The sequence below is a fragment of the Aotus nancymaae genome, unplaced genomic scaffold (genome assembly GCF_030222135.1).
Source record: "Aotus nancymaae isolate 86718 unplaced genomic scaffold, 86718_ANA_hifiasm-v0.15.2.pri h1tg000003l, whole genome shotgun sequence".
Classification (NCBI taxonomy): domain Eukaryota; kingdom Metazoa; phylum Chordata; class Mammalia; order Primates; family Aotidae; genus Aotus; species Aotus nancymaae.
In genome coordinates, this window is record NW_026988414.1 from 76,006,395 (window position 1) to 76,030,109 (window position 23,715).

Genomic DNA, 23,715 nt, shown 5'->3' on the forward strand with positions numbered 1-23,715 from the left:
CAGTTCTTAGAGGATAGGCCTTTGATTTTTCCCCATTCAGTAGGAGTTAGGTGGTCATACACTATATAAGTTTCCCAATTAAGAGTAATGATAATAGCTAGCACTTGTTGAATCCTTCCTATGTTCCAGGTATTTTACTTGTATAAATTCATTTGATAATCACATATCCCTTTGAAGGAGGCATTATCATTGTGTTCCCTTCTAACTCAGCCCTCATGTATAGATGAGGAAACAATAATTTTTATTCCCAATGTCACATAGGGTAGAACATTCTACTGTGGAATTGGGAATTGCGCTCTAGCCTTCTGGCTCCAGAGCCCATTCTCTGTATACTGTATAGTGACACTCATATATTTATATATATATACACATACACACACATATATATATAAACTATGAGTCGAGAGTTGCTTGGAAATGATGATACTTTGAATGGTTGGTGCCTTGAATATATTTATAGGTAGCACAATTTACGTTAAAGAAAGTAGCTTTTGTGAGCTGCTACATGGAATGAAAATTAATGTATTGCTTAAATATTTTAAAGAAAGTTGTTTATGCCAATATAATCAGTGATGTGAGGGGCTATTGCCTGGGGCAGGCTGGCTGCTCTTATTCAAAAGACCACATCAGGTGGTAGAATTTCAGTGAATTTCTACCAGGGCCTGATTCAGTCTTTTGGTCTTAGAAACCTAATCTGATCAGTAGTGCCCCAGAGAAGATTAAAGTAGTCTAACAACCTTATAAACCTAATATGTAATGCCAGAATGCAAATTTATTAACATACAAGGAGATAAAATTGTTACATACACCAGTTGAACCATAATGATCAAGTCATTTTCTTCTAGGTGGTGGACCTAGATGGGAAACCAAAATTATAATCAAGAGATTTCTTGGTGAGCAACAGGCACCTTAAATATTTTTTGTTTTTTGTTTTTTTTTTTTAACAATGCTTATCTATTTCAGAAATACCTCAAGTATTTCATCAATAATAGCTGCTATTGGCGTGTACTGTTGGTCTTTAACTTATAAATAACCTCCACCCCTGGGCCCCACCACCAGGGACTCTGCTGCCATAGAAACAGTTGTTAATAAACACAGATATTTTAGAGACTCTCTAGGTTCAGAATTGAAGGAAGAGAAGAGTCCATGAAAAAAGCAAAATTCTAAAGGGTGCTAATTTCAGGGATAGACTCCTAAGTAGGATGGGGTTGCTCGAGTGAGGATTTCTGTACCTAAAATGTATTTCTATAACACTGCCTGAGGGATTTTTTTTCCACTTCTGTTACCATGTCTGAAATTTCACCAGAGTTTGATTTCTTAAAATTATCAATATTCCTATTTGGCAGATATTCTTAGTGGCTTCCATAATGTCCATTTTCCATTGCTTACATTCATTTTGTTAGGGCAGCAATGTACCCAGCTTCATGCAAAAAATTGAGTAGTTTAAACCAGTTATTTTAATCCTGTTACCTTCTGCCAGTGATTACGAAGGGAAGTCTGCTGAGTTCAGGGAAGACTTTTGCTTTCCTGATAAAGGGGACATTGGTGGCTGGTACTCTCCTCTTTCTCCTCTCTTTGTGTCTTAAATGGAACCATGAAGCCTAGAGTTGTAGCAGTCATCTTGCAACCATGAGATGACAAGCATGAGGCTATAATATAATTCTCACAAGCTGTGTGAACCTTGGAGTAGATGGGCGGAAAGAGACTGGGGAATTGTTGAACAGCAGTTCCAACCTTGGACTGCCTACCTCCAGACTTACAGGGAAAGATGAGAGGAAAGTTATAACCCTTGTTATGTGACAGCAAAGCATTTGATTAACTTGTGCCTGCTGTTTCATGGCAGGCTGGCTGTGTGGAAATGGAGGCTGTAATATCAGGAGAAGCAATAGGAAAAATCTGGAATATTGGCATGTATTAATTACTTCTTGTGACCTTTCAGAAGGATCCTGTAGAAGGAGGTGAACTCAAATTAGTGCTCCTCAGCATTGAACGCACGCTGGTGGTGGGGATACAGTTCGCTATAGAGGTATTCTGCCTTTAGCTCCTGCTCTAAAATGACAAACAGCCTTATAATTTGGAATTTTGCAGGGATTAGCAGTAGCACTTCTTAACCTAAAACTATTGTTAGAATTGCCTCGAGTTTATTAAAAGAGAATAACAGAACATCTACTTTTAGTTTCAGTTGTCAGTAGCTAAGAGATGAGAACCCCAGGCCTAAAGATTATTTGGAAGTGTTTGTTTGTTTGTTTTTAGCTATGATTATTCACACAAGCAGTTGATGTGAAGCAAATAAAACAGATGTTTTTACCCTCCAAGCGATTCTCATATCTACCACTCTAAGTCAAACCAGTGTGATGTGGGCTGTGGAACCCCTGGGAAGACTGTCACCTTAGATGTGGCCAAAGAAGACAATGACCAAGCAGCTGCTCTTGAGACTTCAACCAGGACCTAGCAGATTGACTAACCAAGGAATTTACTTTACTGCCTGCCAAGGAATCTGCAATTTCTGTCCATAGACATGGTATGGATTGTGGGCTGTTGACCGCTGTGTGCTTCCCATTATTCCCTTTTCTGAATGGGAATTTTAATGGAGTTATTCTGTTCTTTCTTTTTCACAACTATATTAATGAAAGAGGGTGGTTTAGCAACAGATACCTTATCTTTTAGCTGTTCAGATGGTCAGATAGGAATTGCCATATTCGGACTTGATATAGCAGATAGAAAATCACCCAGGGATTCTGTTTCAAGCTGTTTGCACTAATTGGATGAGATAATAAGATTGTCTTTCTTGAGGAGAGAATGAGTATGTTCTGTTTAATGCACAGATATGAGAAGAAGTGTGTATGTGCCTGTTGGGTTGAGGACTGTGACAGACACTATTGGTTATCCAAATCTAATTCCTTGCTTTCACCATAAAAATTAGAAAACTTAAATACTAGATGTTCTAAACATTCTTACTGCTACAGTGGCCATGTAATACAGTTCTAGTCCATGACTCTGCTGGGGGACTTCAGGGAAGGCTTTCCTCTTCTCTGATAAAAGGGTCAAGCAGGGCTGAGGTAACCGGTTTTTCTGGCTTTGACCTTAGACGTGATGCTTAAAGCTGAAGTGACCATCTTAGAACCAATAGGCGAGAAACATGAGTGCAAAAAGTTAACACACCTAGGATGGCAGAGCAAAAATACTGAAAATACTGATGCCCTCATTAATTAGTGAACCACCTTTAGCAATTGCTCTGTTCAGGATTTTGTGTCTTGTGAGAAATTTATCCATATTTGTTTATGCTATTGTGAACTGGGTTGACTGTTAGTTAACCTAAAGCTTTCTAAACTGATACATTATTAAAGTCTCTTTTATATGCTACAATGTAAGAATCATTTTTGTTTTTAACCATAATGTCCCTTTATAAATAAAGGTTATATGAAGTAAGGGTAAGCCTTATTTGTTTACTTTTTGAAATAGAGATGAGATTTCACTGTTTCCCAGGATGCTCTTGAACTCCTGGCCTCCAGGTATCCTCCTACCTTGGCCTCCTGATGTGCTAGGATTACAGGCGTGAGCCCCCACACCTGGCTGGGAAAAGCCTTTGGGGGGAAAAAAAAAAAAGAAAAAAACAACCAAAAAACCTTTTACAATAGGCTGATTGAATTCACATGTAAAATTGCATTACTGAAGTGTTGCTATTGACAGACATCTTCTCGAAATGTAGCCCAGTTTACATTTTACTTTTAGGAGTAGAGTATCAGCATAGCTACAACTTGTACTTTAATATAATTAGGGGAATGTCTTCTGAAAATTGGTCTCCCATGCAGTAAGAAATGCTACAAACTTTTGCAACCAAATAAAAGTCTTCAGAAAGAAGTTGCTGAGTCCAGTATGATAAGTTCAAGATAGGCATGGCTTTTGAATAGGATAATATTGTAGTTCTGCATCACTGACTGCTAGGAAATGTATATTACTTCCAAAGTGATATTTTACTCTAAAAGCCTTGTAGCAGAACATCTAATTGTCTTTTTAAATGTTTTTTTCATTTCAGAAAATTTTTTGTTCCAATTTTTGACTCAATCATATGAGGTTTAAGATTTTACTTTTCTATTTTTGCCTTTCTAAAAATTAATTCATGGTAATAGCCATTTGTGCCAGCTTTTTATATCACATGGAGATGCTTGAACAACAACCAAAGGAAAATATGAGGCAAAGGAGAATAGACATTTTCCTGTGGATGTAGTTTATAGAAAAATTATATTTGGCCTTCAAAGAAAGTTAGTTTTTAAGATTTTATGTTTGCTATCTATTCACATACTGACAAGATGTGATCAAAATAATTTTCCTAGAAAAGTATTTTAGTCTGAAGTTTTTTCATTTTGTTTATGATAAATTCTAAAACCAAAAGCTTCTTTTTTTTTTTTTTTTTTTTTTTTTTGAGATGGAGTCTCTCTCTGTTGCCAGGCTGGAGTGCAGTGACGTGATCTCGGCTCACTGCAAACTCCACCTCCTGGTTCAAGCGATTCTCCTGCCTCAGCTTCCCAAGTAGCTGGGATTACAGACTTGCACCACCACGCCCAGCTAATTTTTGTATTTTTAGTAGCAATGGGGTTTCACCATATTGGCCAGACTGGTCTTGAACTCCTGACCTCAGATGATCCACCCACCTCGACATCCCAAAGTGCTGGGATTACAGGCATGAGCCACCGTGCCTGGCCCCAATTTTTATGTTTTATATTTCTTTTTATTGTCCTAATGTACTGGTTAAGACCTCCAGTATAATGATAGAAGTAGTGAAATTGGACATCTTTGCCTTTTTTCTAATCTTAGGGGAAAGGTTTTCAATATTTCAATGTGAAATATGATGCTAATTGTAAGTTTTTAGTAGCTATTCTTTATAAGCTTAAGCAAGTTCCCCCAGTTTGTGGAGATTTTTTTTTTTTCACTCATGAATGGGTATTGAAGTTTTATCAGATGCCTTTTTTTTTGTTTTTGAGGTGTAGTTTCGCTCTTGTTGCCCAGGCTGGAGTGCAATGGTGCAATCTTGACTCACCGCAACCTCACCTCCCGGGTTCAAGTGATTCTCCTGCCTCAGCCTCCCAAGTAGCTGGGATTACAGGCATGCACCACCACGTTCAGCTAATTTTGTATTTTTAGTAGAGACTGGGTTTCTCCATGTTGGTAATGCTAGTCTCGAACTCCTGATCTCAGGTGATCCGCCCGTCTTGGCCTCCCAAAGCACTGGGATTACAGGCATGAGCCACTGTGCCTAGCCCAGATGCCTTTTTTGAATCCATTGAGGTGACAGTATAATCTTTATCTTTTATTTTGGTAATGTGGTGAATTGTATTAATTCACACATATTAGAACAACCATGCTGATAAACCTTACTGGTCATGATATATTATCCTTTTACTGTATCATTAGATTCAACTTGCTATTTTTTTTTCTTTAGGATTTTTCAGTTGATGTTCATGAGGATTAATAGTAATTTTATTTTCTTTAATTTCTTGTCAAGTTTTGGCATCCGGGTTATGTTGGCTTCTGAAAAATGCATTGGGAAATATTCATTCTTTAGTTTCTATAAGAGTTTATATAGGATTATCTCTTTTTCCTGAAATGTTTGGTGTAATTCACCAGTGAAGCCATCCAGTCATAGTGTTTCCTTTGTGGAAAGATTTTAGAGATTCAAATTTGTTTATTTTTACTTTGTTACCTGTGCCTTTGAGGTGTTATTCATAAAATCTTTTCCCAGATCAGTATCCTGAAGTGTTTCCCCTATGTCACCTTGCAGTAATTTCGTAGATTCAGGTCTTTCATTTAGATTGTTAATCCATTTTGAGTTGATTTTTGTATAAGGTTAGAGATAGGGGACTAGTTTCATTCTTCTGCATACTACTATCTAGTTTTCCCAGCACTATTTATTGAAGAGATTGTCCTTTCCCTAATGAGTGTCCTTGATGCCTCTGTGAAAAATCAGGTGGCTGTAGATGCATGGGTTCTTTAGTTCTGGGTTCTTTATTCTGTTCCATTGCCATTGATCTATGTGTCTGTTTTTGTGCCAGAACCATGCTATTTTGGTTACTACAGTTTTGTACTTTATTTTGAAGTTGTAGCATGATGCCTGTAGCTTTGTTCTGTTTGCTCAAGATTGCTTTATGTGTTTTGAGTCTTTTAGGATTTCTTTTGCTATTTCTGTGAAGAATGTCATTGGTTTTTTTTTATATTTTTTTATTGCATTTTAGGTTTTGGGGTACATGTGAAGAACATGCAAGATTGTTGCATAGGTGCATACGTGGCAGTGTGATTTGCTGCCTTCCTCCCCTTCACCTATATGTGGCATTTCTCCCCATGCTATCTCTCCCCAGCTCCCCACCCCCCGCTGTCCCTCCCCTATTTCGCCTCAACAGACCCCAGTGTGTAGTGCTCCCCTCCCTGTGTCCACGTGTTCTGATTGTTCAACACCTGCCTATGAGTGAGAACATGCAGTGTTCTGATTGTTCAACACCCGCCTATGAGTGAAAACAGGTGGTGTTTGATGAGAACATGCAGTGTTTGAACAGTTTGACACAAGAACAAATCAAACTGTTCTTGTGTCAGTTTGCTGAGAATGATGGTTTCCAGTTTCATCCATGTCCCTACAAAGGACGTGAACTCATCGTTTTTGATGGCTGCATAATATTCCATGGTGTATATGTGTCACATTTTCCCTGTCCAGTCTATCATCAGTGGGCATTTGGGTTGGTTCCAGGTCTTTGCTATTGTAAACTGTCCTGCAGTGTACATTCGTGTGCATGTGTCCTTATAGTAGAGCAATTTATAATCCTTTGGATATATACCCAGTAATGGGATTGCTGGGTCAAATGGAATTTCTATTTCCAGGTCCTTGAGGACTCGCCACACTATCTTCCATAATGGTTGAACTAATTTACACTCCCACCTACAGTGTAAAAGTGTTCCTATTTCTCCACATCCTGTCCAGCATCTGTTGTCTCCAGGTTTGTCATTGGTATTTTGATAGGGATTGCATTGAATCTGTAGATTTCCTTGGGTAGTATGGTTATTTTAAACAATACTAAATCTTCTGTTCCATGAGCATATCTTCACATTTGTTTGTATCCTCTTTAATTTATTTCATCAGTATTTTATAGTTTTCATTGTAGAGATCCTTCACTTCATTGTTTAAATTTATTCCTGGATATTTTATGTTTTTGTAGTGTTATAAATGGGATTGCTTTGATTCCTTTTTCAGTTTAATCATTCATGTATAGAAATACTGCTGATTTTTGCATGTTGATATTTGTATTCTGCAACTTTGCTGAATTCGTTTATTAGTTTTAAGAGTTTTTTGGTAGAGTCTTCAGGTTTTCCTATATAGAAGATCTTGTCATCTGCAAACAGGGACAGCTTGATTTCCTCCTTTCTAATTTGGATGCCCTTTATTTCTTTCTCTTGTCTAATTGCTCTGTGTAGCACTTCCAGTACTATATTGAATAACAGTGGTGAAAGTGGGCATCCTTGTCTTCTTCCAGTCCATCCAGTATGATGTTAGCTGTGAGTTTATCATATATGGCCTTTATTGTGTTAAGGTACTTTCCTTCTATACCTAATTTCATGAGAGTTTTTAATTATGAAGGGATGTTGAATTTTATCAAATGCTTTTTCTGCACCTATTGACATGATTGTATGTTTTTTGTTCTTCATTATAATTGATATAATGTATCATATTGATTGATTGGCATATGTTGAACCATACTTGCATTCCTGGCATAAATCCCACTTGATTGGGTGTATTATCGTTTTTATGTATCATGTATTTGGTTTTCTAGTATTTTCTTGAGGATTTTTACATCTATGTTCATTGGGGATTTATCCTGCAGTTTTCTGTTTCTGTTGTGTTCTTGTCTGGTTTTGGCATCACAGTTATGCTGGCTTCATAGAATCACTTTTTTTTTTTTTTTTTTTTTTTTTGCGGAGTCTCACTCTGTCTCCCAGGCTGGGTACAGTGGCACATCTCAGCTCACTGCAACCTACCTCCCACTCCAAGATTCAAGCAATTCTCCTGCCTCAGCCTCCTGACTAGCTGGAATTACAGGCACAGGCTACCACACCTGGCTAATTTTTATATTTTTAGTAGAGAGGGGGTTTCACCATGTTGCCCAGGCTGGTCTTGAAACCCTGACCTTAAGTGAGCCACTTGCCTCAACCTCCCAAAGTGCTGGGATTATAGGCATGAGCCACCATGCCTGTCTAGAAGCACTTTTTTTAGAATAGTTTGAGAATTAGTTTTAATTCATTTTTAAAGATTTATTACAATTCAATGATGAAGTAATCTGGTCCTAGATTTTTCTCTGTTAGGAGACTGTTTTATTACTGCTTTAATTTTATTACCTGATATCAGTCTGTTCAGGCTTTCTATTTCTTCTTGGTTCCATCTTGGTAGCTTGTATATATCTAGGAACTCATCTATTGTCTTTAGGTTTTCAAATTTATTGGCATATAGTTGTTCATGATCCTTTGTACTTCTGTGGTATCTGTTGTAATGTCTCATTTTTCATTTCTGATTTTATTTATTTTGGTTTTCTTTTTTCTTAGTTTAGCCAAACAACCAATTTTCATTTCATTGGTCTTCTGTATTTTTTCTTTCAATTTTATTTATTTATGCTCTGATCTTTATTTATTCTACTAATTTTGAGTTTGATTTTTTCCTGTTTTTTTTTTTTTTTTTAGTTCCTTGAGATGCATCATTAAATTTATTTGAAATCTTTCTAGTTTTTTTGTGTAGGCATTTATTAGTATAAACTTGCCCCTTAATACTGCTTTTGCTGTGTCCCATAGGTTTTGGTATGTTGTGTTTCTATTTTCATTTGTCTCAAGGAATTTTTTAATTTCTTTATTTTCTTTCTTAATCCATTGGCCATTCAGCAGTGTGGTGTTTAATTTCCTGTATTTGTATAGTTTTGAGTATTTCTCTTATTATTGATTTGAAGTTTGATCCATTGTGGTAAAATAAGATACTTGATATTTCAATTTTTTTAAAAAATGAAGACTTGTTTTGTGTCCTAATATATGGTCAGTTTTGGAGAATGTTCCATGTACTGTTTAAAAAAAAAATCATTTTTTGGGTGGAACACTGAAAATTATGTCCTTTTAGTCTATGGTGCAGTTTAAATCCAGTGTGTTTTTGTTGATTTTCTGGCTAGATGATCTGTCCAATGCTGAGAGTGGGTATTGAAATCATCTCTCCCTTTAAATCTAATAATATTGCTATATATATATATATATATATATATGGGTGCTCTGGTGCTGGGTACATCTATATATTTATGACTGTTACATTCTCTTGCTGAATGGATCCATTGATGATTATATAATGTCTCTTTTTCTCTTTGTACAGCTTTTGACTTGAAGTCTGTTTTGTCTAATTTAGATATTCCTGCTTGTTTTTGGTTTTTGTTTGTGGAACGTTTTTTTCCATCCCTTCACTTTCAGTCTATGTGAGTCTTTATGTGTAAGGTGAGTTTCTTATAGGCAGTATATAGTTGGTTCTTGTTTTTATTTTTTTATCCCTTTGGCCAATCTATATCTTTTAAATGGGGTACTTAATCCATTGGCATGCAAGATTATTACTGATGAGGACCTCCTTCTGTTTTTATGTTTGTTTTCTGGTTATTTGGTGTATGCTTTGTTTCTTTCTCTCTTACTTATTTTTGTAGTTGGTTGGTTTTCTGTAATGAAATGGTTTGAATCCTTTTTCTTTCTCCTTTGTATATCAGTTCTACCAATGAGTTTAATAGTTTCATGTTTTTATGATGGTGTTAATTGTCTTTTCCCTGCCATAAGATTCCCTTGAGCATTTCTTACATAGCCAGTCTAGTGGTGATGAATTCCCTTAGTTTTTGCTTGGCCGAAAGCAAAGATTTTATTTCTCGTTTATTCCTGTAGGATATCTTTGCTGGGTATAATACTCTTTGCTGACCGTTTGTTTGTTTGTTTGTTTGTTTGTTTGTTTGTTTTGTTTTGTTTTTCATTACTTTGATTATATCCTATTTTATCCTGGCCTGTAAGGTTTCTGCTGAGAAATCCACTCAAACTAATGGGAATTCCCTTATATGTAACTTAGTTCTTTTCTCTTGCAGTTTTAGAATTCTTTCTTGTCTTTGACTTTTGATAATTTGACTATAATGTGCATTGAAGAAGACTTGTTTAGGTTGAATCTATGTGGGATTATTTGAACTTTCTGGATTTGGATATCTGTCTCTCCCAAGACTTGTGAAGTCTTCAGCTATTATTTCTTTAAATATGTTTTCTGCATATTTAATGAAATACTGGCTTTTTTACCCTTCTTTTCTTCTTCTGGAATGCCCATAATGCAAATATTTGTTCACTTAAAGATGTCCCATACGTCTTGGAGACCTCTTTTTGTGTGTGTGGGTGGGGGGGTCTTGCCTGTGTTAATTCAAAAGACCTGTCTTCTCATTCAGAAATTCTTCTGCCTGGTCTATTGTATTTACTGATGCTCTCAATTGTATTTCTTATTTTTTTTAATTTTTGAGACAGAGTCTTACTCTGTCACCCAGGCTGGAGTGCAGTGGTATGATCTCAGCTTACTGCAGCCACCACCTCCCAGATACAAGCAATTTTCCTGCCTCTGCCTCCCAAGTAGCTGGGATTACAGACACCCACCACCATGCCCAGCTAATTTTTGTATTTTTTAGTACAAACAGGGTTTCACCACTTTGGCCAGGCTGGTCTTGAACTTTTGACCTCAAGTGATGTATTTCCCTCAGCCTCCTAAAAGTGCTGGGATTACAGGAGTGAGTCATTGTGCCTGGCGTCAATTGTATTTTTTATTTCATAATTGAATTCTTCAGCTTTAGGATTTCTGTTTGGTTCTTTTTCATAATATCTATTTCTTTATTGAATTTCTCATCTAAATAGTGAATTTTAAAAATTTCATTGTGTTGTCTATTCGTATTCTCTTATATCTCAATAAGTTTCCTTAAAATTGCTATTTTGAATTCTTTTTCAGGTATTTTATATATTTCCTTATGATTGGAATCTTACTGGAGAATTGTGTTCTTCTGAAGGTGTCATGTTTGCCTGCTTTTTCATGTTTGTGTCCCTATGTTAATTTCTATGCATTTGGTGGAGCAATTGCCCCCTCCAATCTTCTGAAGTAGGCTTCAATACAGATGGGTCTTGGGGTGTCAATTTGGTAGGGTGCATTGGTTTTGGGTCTAGATGAACATGGAGTATATAGTCTCCATGTAGTTTCTTCAGCTGTAATCTGCACTGGTGACATTTATGACTGTCTCAGGAATCTAAGATGAGAGAGTTTGGCAGTGGCTTTGCTGGGAGTGAAGCTTTTTCTCATGTCAAGGGTACAAGTGTGAAACAGTGAGTCAGCCAAATTGAAATCTTACAGTGGTTGGAGCCTTGGTGTTGTTACCCTGGCTTGTGGCACAGGCACCTGGTTACTCAGCCAGTCTGGGGTTATACCTGCCAGGGATGGCTCACAAGGCTGTTTTTTAGACCTGAGACATGGGTGCACAGCTGCTCAGCTGGCCTGAGGGCATGTCTGTCAGGCATATCCACTGGGCTGTTTCTTCTGCCTGGGATGCAGATGCATGGCTTCTAAGCTGTCCTGGGTGTGTGTCTGTTCAAGTTTGCCCCTGGGGTTGTTTCTCTATTCCAGGACATGGCTACATGGCTTCTTGGCTGGCCTGGGTGCATGTCTGGTAGAGGTGGCCAGGACTTGGGGACACAGCCACTCAGTCTGGGAGTGTGTCTGCCAGGGGCAGCCCCCAGGGCTGTTTCTCAGGCCTAGGATGTGGACATACAGCTACACAGTAAGCCTGGGGTCATGCTAGCCAGGGGAAGCCTGCAGGGCTGTTTCTTAGGTCCAAGACCTACATATTGGCAGCTTGGAGGCCTAGGGTCATGTGTGCTAGGAGTAGCCCATGAGGCGTTTCTCAGGCTCTGATTGCAGGCATGGGGCCTTTGGGCAGGCAGAGGTGTCTCAGCAGAAGGGGTGGGTGCTGCAGGGCTATTTCTCAGGTCCTAGGTTTGTAGCTGCTCTACGTGTTTGGAGAACAGCCCAAGGGGTTGCTTGTCAGCTGCTTAGTAGCCCAGGGTCCTTTCTTGCTTAGCTTAGGGGAGGGTGTGCAGCAGTTTAGCTGGCTCAGCAGTGGGTTTACCCTGGGCAGGACTATTCCTCCAGCTGGAAGTGCAGGCAGTGGCAATTGGTATCCCTGCTGTGTAGGACCAGATTTGCAACCCATCCTGGACCCAGGCTCTGCACAGCTGGGGTTATGGCATCAGCCATCTGTGTGGGCTGGGTAGAATAAAGATGAAACCCCAGTCTTGGAGAGGTGCAATGGCTACTGGTCCCACAGAAGGGCACATTCCAAAGGTGGCTCTAATTTTAAGATGGCACTGTGCTGCAGCAGCATGGCTCACAGGATAGGTGGGGGTTAGGGAGTGCACACCTTGTGCTCCTGTTCTGGAGCAGTGGTTGCATAAATTCCCAGCAGCTCTCCAAACTGGACCCAGGGCTTGGGAGGACTGTGGGATTCACCATAGCAAGGACTGTGGGCATTTGTAGGGGCAATAGGAGCTGATGAGATTCTTCTGGTTACCATTTCCCTGAAAGGGAAAGTCTCTCCAGTCTCCAAACCAATCTGATTGAGGCATGGTAGACAGTGCCACAGAGGCTAGGTGTCTCTCCATTGCTTTCAGTCACTATAGGCACCTTCCCACTCCCCTACTGCACTCCAGTGCTCTCTGGTCAACACTCCAGTAAAATCTTAGCTCTTTATTCATTATATTGGTCCTTTCTTGTGTATGTGGTGGGGGGTTAGTATGGGTGCCAGGTATCTCTAGTGAGCACCTTGCTGACATCACCTCATTGTGGTTTTAATACGCGTTTCTCTAATAGCTATTCCTTTACTTGTTTAATTTTAGCAACATTTGAAAGTTGTTCTTGATTTTTCTTATCCTGCTCAGTTATACTGTGGGTGTACCTCCTAAGTATGTCTTTAATTATCTCTGTCTTTGTCCTAATTCCTGTACTTTATTTCTTCACTATTATTAAAATAGCCTCCAAACTGCTTTCTCTGATACCGTTTCCTCAGCAGATTCCAATTTGTTTTCCACACTGCCATCAGAACGAATTTTCTAAAATGTTGATGTAATCATGTCACCCCTTTGCTTAAAAGCCTTCAAAGCTTCATTGCTTTTAAGATGAAGTCTACAATCTGGATCCAGCATGCTTTATACTATCTATCTATTCTTGCCATTCATTTCCCCACCATCCCACCCTCCTACAAACATACACACTACACACACACACATACACACACACACACACGCACTGCACATTTCCTGGCTTGTGATCTACCTGCAGTTATTTGAATATATTAGATCTTCTTTTACACCTTTGGACATGCTGTTACCTCTGTCTGAAATGTTCATTCATCTCCCTTTACAAACTCCTATTCATGTTACCTCTTGGAACCTTTTTCTGATTCTCCATAACAGTTAAACATTGTTTTGTGTGTGTATGTGTGTGTGTGTGTGTGTGTGTGTATAAATACAGTGACATACATATGTGTCTGTGAGGATATTGGGTTTAATCATGTGATACTGTCATTTTTATAAGTCAAAATATGCTTTATATTCATTAGCCTAAAACATTTTTGTACTTGTTTATGTGTCTGGCATTCCTCATCCAGCAAAAGACTGTCATTTTTTTTTAAAGGCTAGTAGGCCACTTAGTACACATTTATTGACAGGTGAATGAAAAGATAGTTTTTAAAGATCAAGGCTGTCATTTAGAGCAGGAGTCCCCAACACCCAGGCCACAGACCAGTACCAGACCATGGCCTCTTAGGAACCAGGCCACTCAGCAGGAGGCGAGCACCAGGCAAGCGAGCATTACGGCCTGTGCTCCACCTCCTGTCACATCAGCAGTGGTGTTAGATTCTCATAAAGCGTGGACCCTATTATGAACTGCACATGTGAGGAATCTGGATTGTGTGCTCTTTATAGGCATCTAATACCTGATGACCTAAGGTTGCACACAAGTGCTGGTCCCTGGTGCCGAAAAGGTTGGGACCACTGATTTAGAGTGAAAAGTTAGCTTGAAAATCTATAGATTTTCTACCTTAGAATCATATGGCCCTAAAGATTGCTTATTTTCATGGTGCAAAATATAATACAAAATCATCACAATATGTCTCTCTCTTTTTTTTTTTTTGAGACAGAGTTTCACTCTTGTTACCCAGGCTGTAGTGCAGTGGCGCAATCTCGGCTCACTACAACCTCTGCTTCCGGGTTCAAGTGATTCTCCTGCCTCAGCCTCCCAAATAACTGGGACTACAGGCGTGTGCCACCACACCCAGCTAATTTTTGTATTTTTAGTGGAGATGGGGTTTCACTGTATTGGCCAGGCTGGTCTCGAACTCCTGACCTTGTGATCTGCCCACCTCGGCCCCCCAAAGTGCTGGGATTACAGGCATGAGCCGCTGCGCCCAGCCCACAATATGTCTCTTAATAAATACATCTCGAATGTGATGGATGAAGTCACAGATTATCTCCCACATACAATTCGGTAGTCATTTTCATATTATTAGATAGCATCATAGCTTCAAGCTTCAAATAAAATGATAAAAGATACTGATTTTTTTCATAAAAACATCATTTTGAAATTCAAACACCATAAGCTAAAAATGGTGTGTGTATGTGTGTGTGTGTGTGTGTGTATACAGGCACACCTCTGAGATATTGTGGGTTTTGGTTTCAGACTGCTGCAATAAAGCAAATATCACAATAAAGTAAGTCACACAAATTTTTTGGTTTCCCAATACATATAAAAGGTATGTTTATATTATACTATAGTCTAGTAGGTATGCAATAGCATTATGTCTAAAAAAAGATGTATATACCTTAATTTAAAAATATTGTTAAGAAATGCTGACAAACATCTGAGCCCTCAGTGAGTTGTAATTTTTTTTTAGGGAGGGTCTTGTCTCAACAGTGGACCTAAAATATTTAGTAAACCATGCTGTAAACAGATGTGCTGTTATCCAGGCTTTGTTGTTCTGTTTATACAGCACAGGTAGAGCAGATTTAGCATAATTCTTTTTTTTTTTTTGAGACAGAGTATTGCTCTGTGGCCCAGGCTGGAGTGCAGTGGCACGATCTCGGCTCACTGCAACCTCTGCCTCCTGGGTTCAAGTGATTCTCCTGGCCTCAGCCTCCAGAGCAGCTGGGACTAAAGGTGTGCACCACCACACCCAGCTAATTTTTGTATTTTTAGTAGAGACGGGGTTTCACCATGTTGGCCAGGATGATCTCGATCTCTTGACCTCGTGATCCACCCGCCTCAGCCTCCCAAAGTGCTGGGATTACAGGTGTGCACTACCGCACCCCACCTAGATTTAGCATAATCCTTAAAGCCCTAGGATTTTCAGAATGGTGGATGAGCGTTGGCTTCAGCTTAAAGTCACAGCTATATTAGCCCATGAAAAGACGTCAACCTGTCCTTTGAAGCTTAGAAGCCAGACATTGACTTCTCTTTATCTATAAAAGTACAAGACGGTATCATCTTCTACTAGAAGGCTGTTTTGTCTACAGTGAAAATCTGTTGTTTAGTGTAACCACCTTCATCAATGATCTTAGATAGATTTTTCTGGATAACTTGCCGCAGCTTCTACATTAGCACCTATTGCTTTACCTTGCACTTTTGTATTATGGAGATGGCTTCTTTCCTTAAACCTTGTGAACCAACCTCTGCTAGCTTCAAACTTTTCTTCTGCATCTTCTTTACCTCTCTTGACCTTCATAGGATTTACAAGAGTTAGGAAGTTGCTCTGGATTAGGCTTTGTTACAGAAAGCTTGTCCAACCCTGGCCCATGGGCCACATGCAGCCCAGGATGCCTTTAAATGCCGCACAACACAAATTCATAAATTTCTTAAAACGTTATGAGATGTTTTTGAGATTTTTTTTACTCATCAGCTATTGTTAGTGTTAGTGTATTTTATGTGTGGCCCAAGACTATTTTTCCAGTATGGCCTAGGAAAGTCAAAAGATCAGATATCCCTGGCTTAGAGGAAGTGGCGGCTGGTTTGATCTTCTGTCCAGACCACTAAAACTTTCTCCATAACAGCAATCAGGGGTTGCGTTTTGTCATTTGTGTGTTCACTGGAATAGTACTTTTAATTTCCTTTAATAGTGCAAGAAACCTATCTTAACATACCTTCCTTAACAAGCTTAATCATTTCTAGCTTTTGATTTAAAATGAGAAACATGCAGGTCTCCCTTTTACTTGAACACTTAGGGGCCGTTGTAGGGTTATTGATTGGGCAAATTTCAATATCCTTGTGTCTCAGGAAATAGCAAGGCCAGGGGAGATGGGGAACGGCTGGTCAATGGGGCATTCGAAATATGCAGATTTATTGATTATGCTCTCTATCTTATGTGGTCATGGTTCATGGTGCCCTAAAACAATTACAATAGTAACATAAAGATCACTGATCACAGATCACCATAACAGATATAACAATAATGAAAAAGTTTGAAATATTACAAGGATTTCTAAAACGTGACACAGAGACATGAAGTGAGCACACGCTGTTGGAAAATGGCACCGACAGACACAGGGTTATCACAAGTCTTTAATTTGTAAAAACAATATCTGCAAAGTGCAATAAAATGCATAAAATGAGATATATGTCTGTATAATGGTTATAGCTATGTAAAAATTGCCTTTGAATGTGGGAGATAAAATGTAATAACAGATTTTTTAGAGAATTTGATTATGAGTTTATTTTAATATGTTCTTAAAACAACAAAATAAATATATTAGTTTGGGTTTTACATCAATCAAGTAGCAATGTCTGAATTGTCATTTAGGAAAGATAACTGTCTAAATGTTTGGCATACTTCAGGTAACTATATGATGAAGAACTCTACTTCATTTAAAGAAAATTACAGTTTTAGTCAATATTTTAAAATTGTTTATGATTTTTAAAAGTTAACTTTCCTTAGTGTATATTTAACAACCTTGCCATAGGATTCAGGCATTACATTGTTATCAGTGTTAGTCAAGTTTAATTGTTTTATTCATTTCAAATTGAACTTGGTGTTATAAGTTCTATTATAGCTATTACCTTCTTTTAGCTGTATAAGTTCTTCAGGACATTATTTATATGAATTTTATCTGGCTTAAACAGAAACACAAACCTCATAAAACACAAATTTTAAAAGATTTTTACAAATTTGGCCATTTTCAATAAATTGAAAAAGTGGAAGTTATTGAAAATATTTTTAAAAAATAAACTCTATAAAAAATTTTTTTTTAAATTGCGAAACACTTATCCATTAGCTCCACATTAAAATTTCCTTTCTCCCAAACTTACACAATGTCCTGAATTATTCAGACAAGCAAAGATAAGTAAGGAGTCTAAAGAATGTGGTTTGTTTTTTACCCTTAAAACTTGGACAGTTGTTTGGAAGTGCAGCTTAGTACAACTCCTTTTCTAAATAAAATTATGCTCCATCTGCAACTCTGAACACGTAAACTGAAGGGGTTTTTCCCTTGGCCAGTGCCTGACCTCTGTGCACACCTTGGTCTGGCGTGACCTCGCCCACACTGCACACTGCAGCCATATAAATCAGATTTTTGACATGTGATAAAATGCAAGTCACAGCTCCCATTATCTGCAGTATTCAAAAACTTTTGAAACATTTGCATGTCCAACAAAATTTATTTTTTGTGTGAATGTAAGTTTTTATTGAGGGTAAGTCCTATTTTTTTGGAAAAAAGGAACAGTATGAGCCAGTGATTTTTAAAAATCAGATAGATTTAATGTTCTCAGTCCTGCCTGTTCTCGCTTGTGTGTGCACTCTCTTGATCACTTACTCGCTCGCTCGCTCTGCCTCTCTGCTTGTCTAAGAGCCACTGGCTTTGAGAGAGACCTTGATATTACAACTGTGTTAGCAGATTGAGATTTCTGTTAGAGTCTTTCTGTTTAGGTCAGGAGTAAGTGTTCTTCATAGAACAGAATTGAAAGCTTATAATCATACTGTAAGTATAAATGCTTCACCTCTTCAAATACATGTTTTAATTCCTTTGTTTCTGTTATAACAGGAAACTTCATATATAATTATGTCTTATTAGCTACGTTGCTTTGCCAAATGCCAGATATTTTCTGTGTGTGTGTGTGTGTGTGTGTGTGTGTGTGTGTTTAACATTTTTTTTAAAATTTATTTTAAGTTCTGGGATACATGTGCAGGCCATGCAGGTTTGTTACATAGGTAAATGCATACAATGGTGGTTTGCTGCCCCTATCAGCCCTGGACATTTTTTAAAAGAAAAGTTTGCACAGATTGGTAAACGTAATGTGCAATCTATGGTAAACTTAAAAGTGGTTTTGTAAAAGTTTTAAAGGTTCTATAGAAGTGCAAAAATTTGAAATGCATTTAAAGATTTTTCTATAGTACATTTTGGCCATTTTCAATAAATTGAAAAAGTGGAAGTTATTGATTCTACTTAAAAGTTAGATTGTAAATAAGCTTTGTGAAAAAGCAAAAAGTCAGTTCATTCAGTTTTATTTACTGTCTCATATCTTTCATATAAAATTCCATATGGTACTCTACTATGTTAATAATGTTTACTAAAAATAAGCCTTATTAGACTGTTCTGCAGAGAGATATTTAAGATTAAATTATATTATTTAGGCAGTTATATTAAGTACATTTATATTATTTAATATAGATCTTTTAGTTTTACTTGTTTATATTTTTTGATATGTAATAGGTATCTAAAAATGCTGTAACTAAAATTTGTCCCTACTATATAAATGTCTTTATTATTTTCAACATTTAAAAATATTGCTATTAGAATATTTGACATTTTATAATGCCCTTAAAAGAAGACAATTTTCCCTAAATTTTTTAGGTGCTGTTTTTTAACCCTAATCTCTTGACCAAGAATGAAACTATTTAAAAATTAAGATGCCAACAGGTAATTTCTTATACATTTATATGTTTTTTTCAATATGTGTCAACAGCAGTAGAACAACAACCAAAAATGTGTATTAACACAAGGCTATATTATTCTCTTCCAACATCATTGGAAGAGATGTGAATATGAAATATTTCAAATATGAAATATTTGGTTTTTAGAGACCTTCCTTTATGACATAAAACTATTTTATTTAGATTTATATATTTTATTGGTTTTACAACCTGATAAATTCTAGCTTATTCTATACCTGAAATCAACTCAAATAATAAAGAAATAGAAGTCAGAATAAAAGTAGATTCAGAAACAGTGATTCAGGTTAGTTTTCTTTGCTGATAAAATAAACACCAGGTGTTGAGATATATCTGATTATAATCTGATTAAAACAAGGACATTAATTTTAGCTGTGATAAAGTTACATTCCACCCTCAGTGGAAAACCATATATGATGACTCCCATGATGCTGATGTAATCTAATGTAAAGTAATGTAAACATTATTTTTTAGCCAAATTATTCTGGAAAATTTTTATAACTTCGTTGAAAGTTGTTTCATTAGAAAGAAGTATGGCATTGTGTAAAAAAGAAAAAAATCTAAAAATTCATTTTGGTTGATTTTACTTTCTATTTTACCAGTTCTCTGTAGTTCTGATTTCCTCTTTACATTTTTATACTCTTATAGTTATAATGTGATGCTGAAACAGGATTTTCTCAATTCTAAAGTAGAACAAAAGTTTTAAAATTTGAAATTCTGATTGTGGAGATATCTGACTCATAGCAATTATATCTTAGCAAGTATTGATATTTTAGTGGCACATAAATGCTAGATGATTTTTAAAATTAATATACTAGTTTTAATGCTAAATTGGAGTCCCAATGGGAGTAATGCCATTTTCTTCTTCCCATTAGATGATCCTGGGTCATTTCCTAGACAGAAACAATCAGGAACTAACAATGTACAATTTTAAAGCAATATAATTTCCCCTTTAAAGCTGAAAGATAAAATATTCAGCAATTTTCTCTTCTAATCATAAATAACTAGTATAATGACTCAGTGAATCCTTCTGTTATTCTGTCTAATTTTTTCTATACAACGTAGCCAGGGATTTTTTATAAAAGGTCTTAGGGGTGTGAGGCTGCAAGGAAGAAGTACCAAGGGAGAAAGAGAAGGCAGAGAGATAAAGATAAAGGAAGGGCCAAAGATAAAGAAGTTGGGGCTGAAGAAAGAGGAAGGAGAGAAAATAAGCAAGAGAGAAGTAGAGGTTTATTTTCTTAATATTCTGAAAGATCTGGCTGTATATCAAGCTATGACTTAGGTTTTTAGTTTTTCTTTGTAACTTTAGATATGTCTTTATATTTAGCAGCTATTACCTAAAATCCTATAAGATTATTTTTGGTTTCTGACATTTAGATTGTCATATAGGAACATTTAAAGTTAATTTTGGAAATAAAAGTTAATTATCTAAATCCTTTACCAGTCATAGTTTCAGATATTAATGTATTTGAGACCTAATAGGAAAAACAAGAATCTAAATTCTTGACAGGGGAACTCTAGGTAATACTGCCATATCTCTGTAGTAAGTGAGAAAGGCCCTGTTTGTTCTAAGATCCTAATCACTTCCTTTTAGTCTAACTAATAAAGATATTCCTTATTTCTCTTATACAGTGTCTAAACCCATTATAGTTAATGGCCATATTTTTAGGACATAATTTTTTTCTCAAAGACTTTGAAGTCCCAGAAGTCTGTCAAATAAGGAATAGGATTAAGTCTTTCATTATGAGAAAAAAATTCTTCATTCTGATTTTCAGAATTGCTACTTCAGTTTAAGATAGTTATTTCTATTCCTGGTTGCATTAGGAAAACTTTAATTTGCTTTTCTCTGTTTTATATATATATATGTGCTTTAGATCACGAAGAGCCCTGTGGTCCCAGTCACAAGTCATTTTGCCTGAATGGGGGGATTTGTTATGTGATACCTACTATTCCCAGCCCATTTTGTAGGTGAGTGAAATGGACTCGGGGGAGATGTTAACTTTATTTTTTATTATCTACTAACTTCTTTGAGAAGTGATAAAGAGTAAACAAAAAAAGTAAGATGAAAAGGTGTGAGACATATTCTTCATATTTATGTAGGGTAAAATTATCCTTTTAAAACAAAACAAAATAGCACATAAAAATCTCACTAGTCAAGGTGTTTGTTTTGAAAATTGGTAATGGTAGCTTCTGGCCTAGATGTGTTTTTTAAAAAATAAATTCTTTTACTGAACTCTCTGATTTTAGCAATTTAAGGAAGGCAGTCTATGCTTAATATTGGCAAAATGGCTAGGGAATTCACTAATCCAAAAAAACTCAATATGAGATACTTTATTTTGAGTTTATAAAACATAAACACATGATAACTGAGTTGGTACCAAAACTTATACTTTATATATCAAAAGCAAAAGAAGAGTTAAGTTTTTCTAATGGTGGTAGCAAATAAAAACGAAGGGTGTCTTAGCCACTATTGTTTTAAAATAATATAACTCACTGTGGGTGTATAGTGACCAACAAAAAACTTCCAAATAGTACTTCTGTAGCCAGCTTCCTATGAGTTTGGTTGAACAGGATTTCTCGGCTCACCGCAACCTCCACCTCCCGGGTTCAGGCAATTCTCCTGCCTCAACCTCCTGAGTAGCTGGGATTACAGGCACGCGCCACCGTGCCCAGCTAATTTTTTGTATTTTTTTTTAGTAGAGACGGGGTTTCACCATGTTGACCAGGATGGTCTCGATCTCTTGACCTCGTGATCCACCCGCCTCGGCCTCCCAAAGTGCTGGGATTACAGGCGTGAGCCACCGCGCCCGGCCCCGAACAGGATTTAAGTGTATATAATAAACCTCTTTCAGTGTATGAGTTAACATCATAGTACTGCCGTATACAGTGACACTAACACCTAAAGATCTCAAGGTATTTTATAATGCATGTGAATTACTCTTTTTCGTTCTTTAACTGAAATGAGAAGTATAGAATCTAGATCTATAGTATAGTATAGAATCTAGAATCAAGATCTGTCTACATAAAAAGGATAGAAAAGGAAAATTCATAGGAAAAGTTAAAGTTATTGGGTTGTAGTATGGAGGAGAGGAGGCAGAGAGAAATAACCTCATAATTATCTCAAGAACTTTTTAGGGCTTTTCATATGGGGAATAGTGCCCCCAGGTATTTTTCTTCTCTAGTGAATATGAAAAGGGAAAGGGATGGAGGAACAAATTAACAATTACTTAACACTCATGATGTGCCTCAATAGTATCCTTTTTTGGTTTTTTGATCTATTTACTGGGATATAATTTGTGTATAATAAACTGCATTCATTTAAAGTACACATGGATTAATTTTGACAAATGTTTGTACCTGTGAAATCACCACCACCATCACGTCTAGATACAGAACATTTCCATAGATAGTCCCCTCAAATTTTGTTGCTGACTCCGCTCAACACTTCATTCTCACAAACACCTTAGAGAAAGGAGGCAGGGAAGACCTTAGAAAATAGTTTAAAAAGAAAGAAAAGGAAAAAAAGAAAAAAAGGAGATAATGAGAAATTAGGTGACATGCCAAAAGTCATATTGCTGGGAAGAAGAAAGAAGTGGCCTTTCAATAAAACTCCCAAGTTTCACTTAACTTTATAAAATATTCATTCTGAATTCTTTCTAAGGTGATATGGCATATAGCATGTATAAAATAAAACAAAAATGCTTATCAGAAGAAGTACATTTAATAATTTAAAAATACTAAAATTTTGTATCCTGATCTTGGTGATGGCTACATGGTTATAAAGACTATCCTTTCTCCACTGAATTGCCTTTGCTGCTTTGTCAAAAATCAGTTGATCGTATGTGTACAGGTCTATTTCTGGACTATACTTTTCCGTTGATCTATGTTTCCTGTCTTTTCACCAATACCAGTCTTGAAAAACATAGCTTTATAATGAGCAATATCAGGCAGCATGATTCATTAACTTTGTTCTTCGGCTCAATGATCTTTAGCCTTATTTTCTAATAGGCAGTATTTAATGTTAAAAATTTTCAAGTACATTTCTGTTTTGTCCTGCATTGTATAGTTTGTTGTTCAGTTTTAGGTTTAAACATTTTTCATTATGATTTCTTCTGTAATCTATAGGGTGTTTTCCCATCCTTTTGTATTTATATCTGATTTAATGGCATGGTGGGCAGAGTACTTGGTCCATCAAGCTGTGCACTTAATATCTATCTGTATACTAAGCATCTGTTATATCTCATTGAATAAGTTGAAAGAAAGAACTAAGAATGCTGGAATTTGGAGATTCATTAAAATGGAAAGAAACCTAGGTTGTCATCCTGCCTTTGTACCTTGGATAGATGCGTTTTTAGTGTATTTTCAAACGTTACCAATGATAGAGAATGCCCACACCTGCTGTAAAAATGTATATAGTTTCTTCCTAATTTCAGAATATAAGAGTAGTAATTAGGGAGTAGTTGAAACCATGCCCTACGGGTTCATGATGGATAGAGAGTGAAGCAAGGTCACCACATTGCACAACAGCAGGAGGTTCTGTGGCTTGGCACCCTCTTTGGAATGTGAATGTTGTATTCTGGAGTTGCTAAACACCCTGGAAGGAAGTGAAGTAGGGGAGCAGGGTAGGGAACAAAAGGGCGACTGAGAGAAAAGGAAAAAAAGATAG

At 36.8% G+C, this 23,715-nt stretch overlaps 1 protein-coding gene across 6 annotated transcripts in view; it reads left to right on the top strand.

The window, feature by feature from the left end:
• NRG4 (neuregulin 4) overlaps positions 1 to 23,715 on the top strand; it is a 113,801-nt gene that overhangs the window by 15,894 nt on the left and 74,192 nt on the right. For 2 of the 6 annotated variants that reach the window (XM_012457702.3, XM_012457703.2), the window contains exons 1-2: positions 17,690 to 17,774; positions 20,924 to 21,017. In XM_012457702.3, coding sequence (XP_012313125.2) covers positions 17,744 to 17,774; positions 20,924 to 21,017 — 125 coding nt within the window. In that variant the 5' untranslated portion in view covers positions 17,690 to 17,743. Of the gene's footprint in view, positions 1 to 17,689; positions 17,792 to 17,977; positions 18,079 to 18,951; positions 19,018 to 20,923; positions 21,018 to 23,715 lie in introns of those variants that run through there. The other 4 variants (XM_012457705.3, XM_064382938.1, XM_012457704.3 and 1 more) reach the window with 4 other exon arrangements.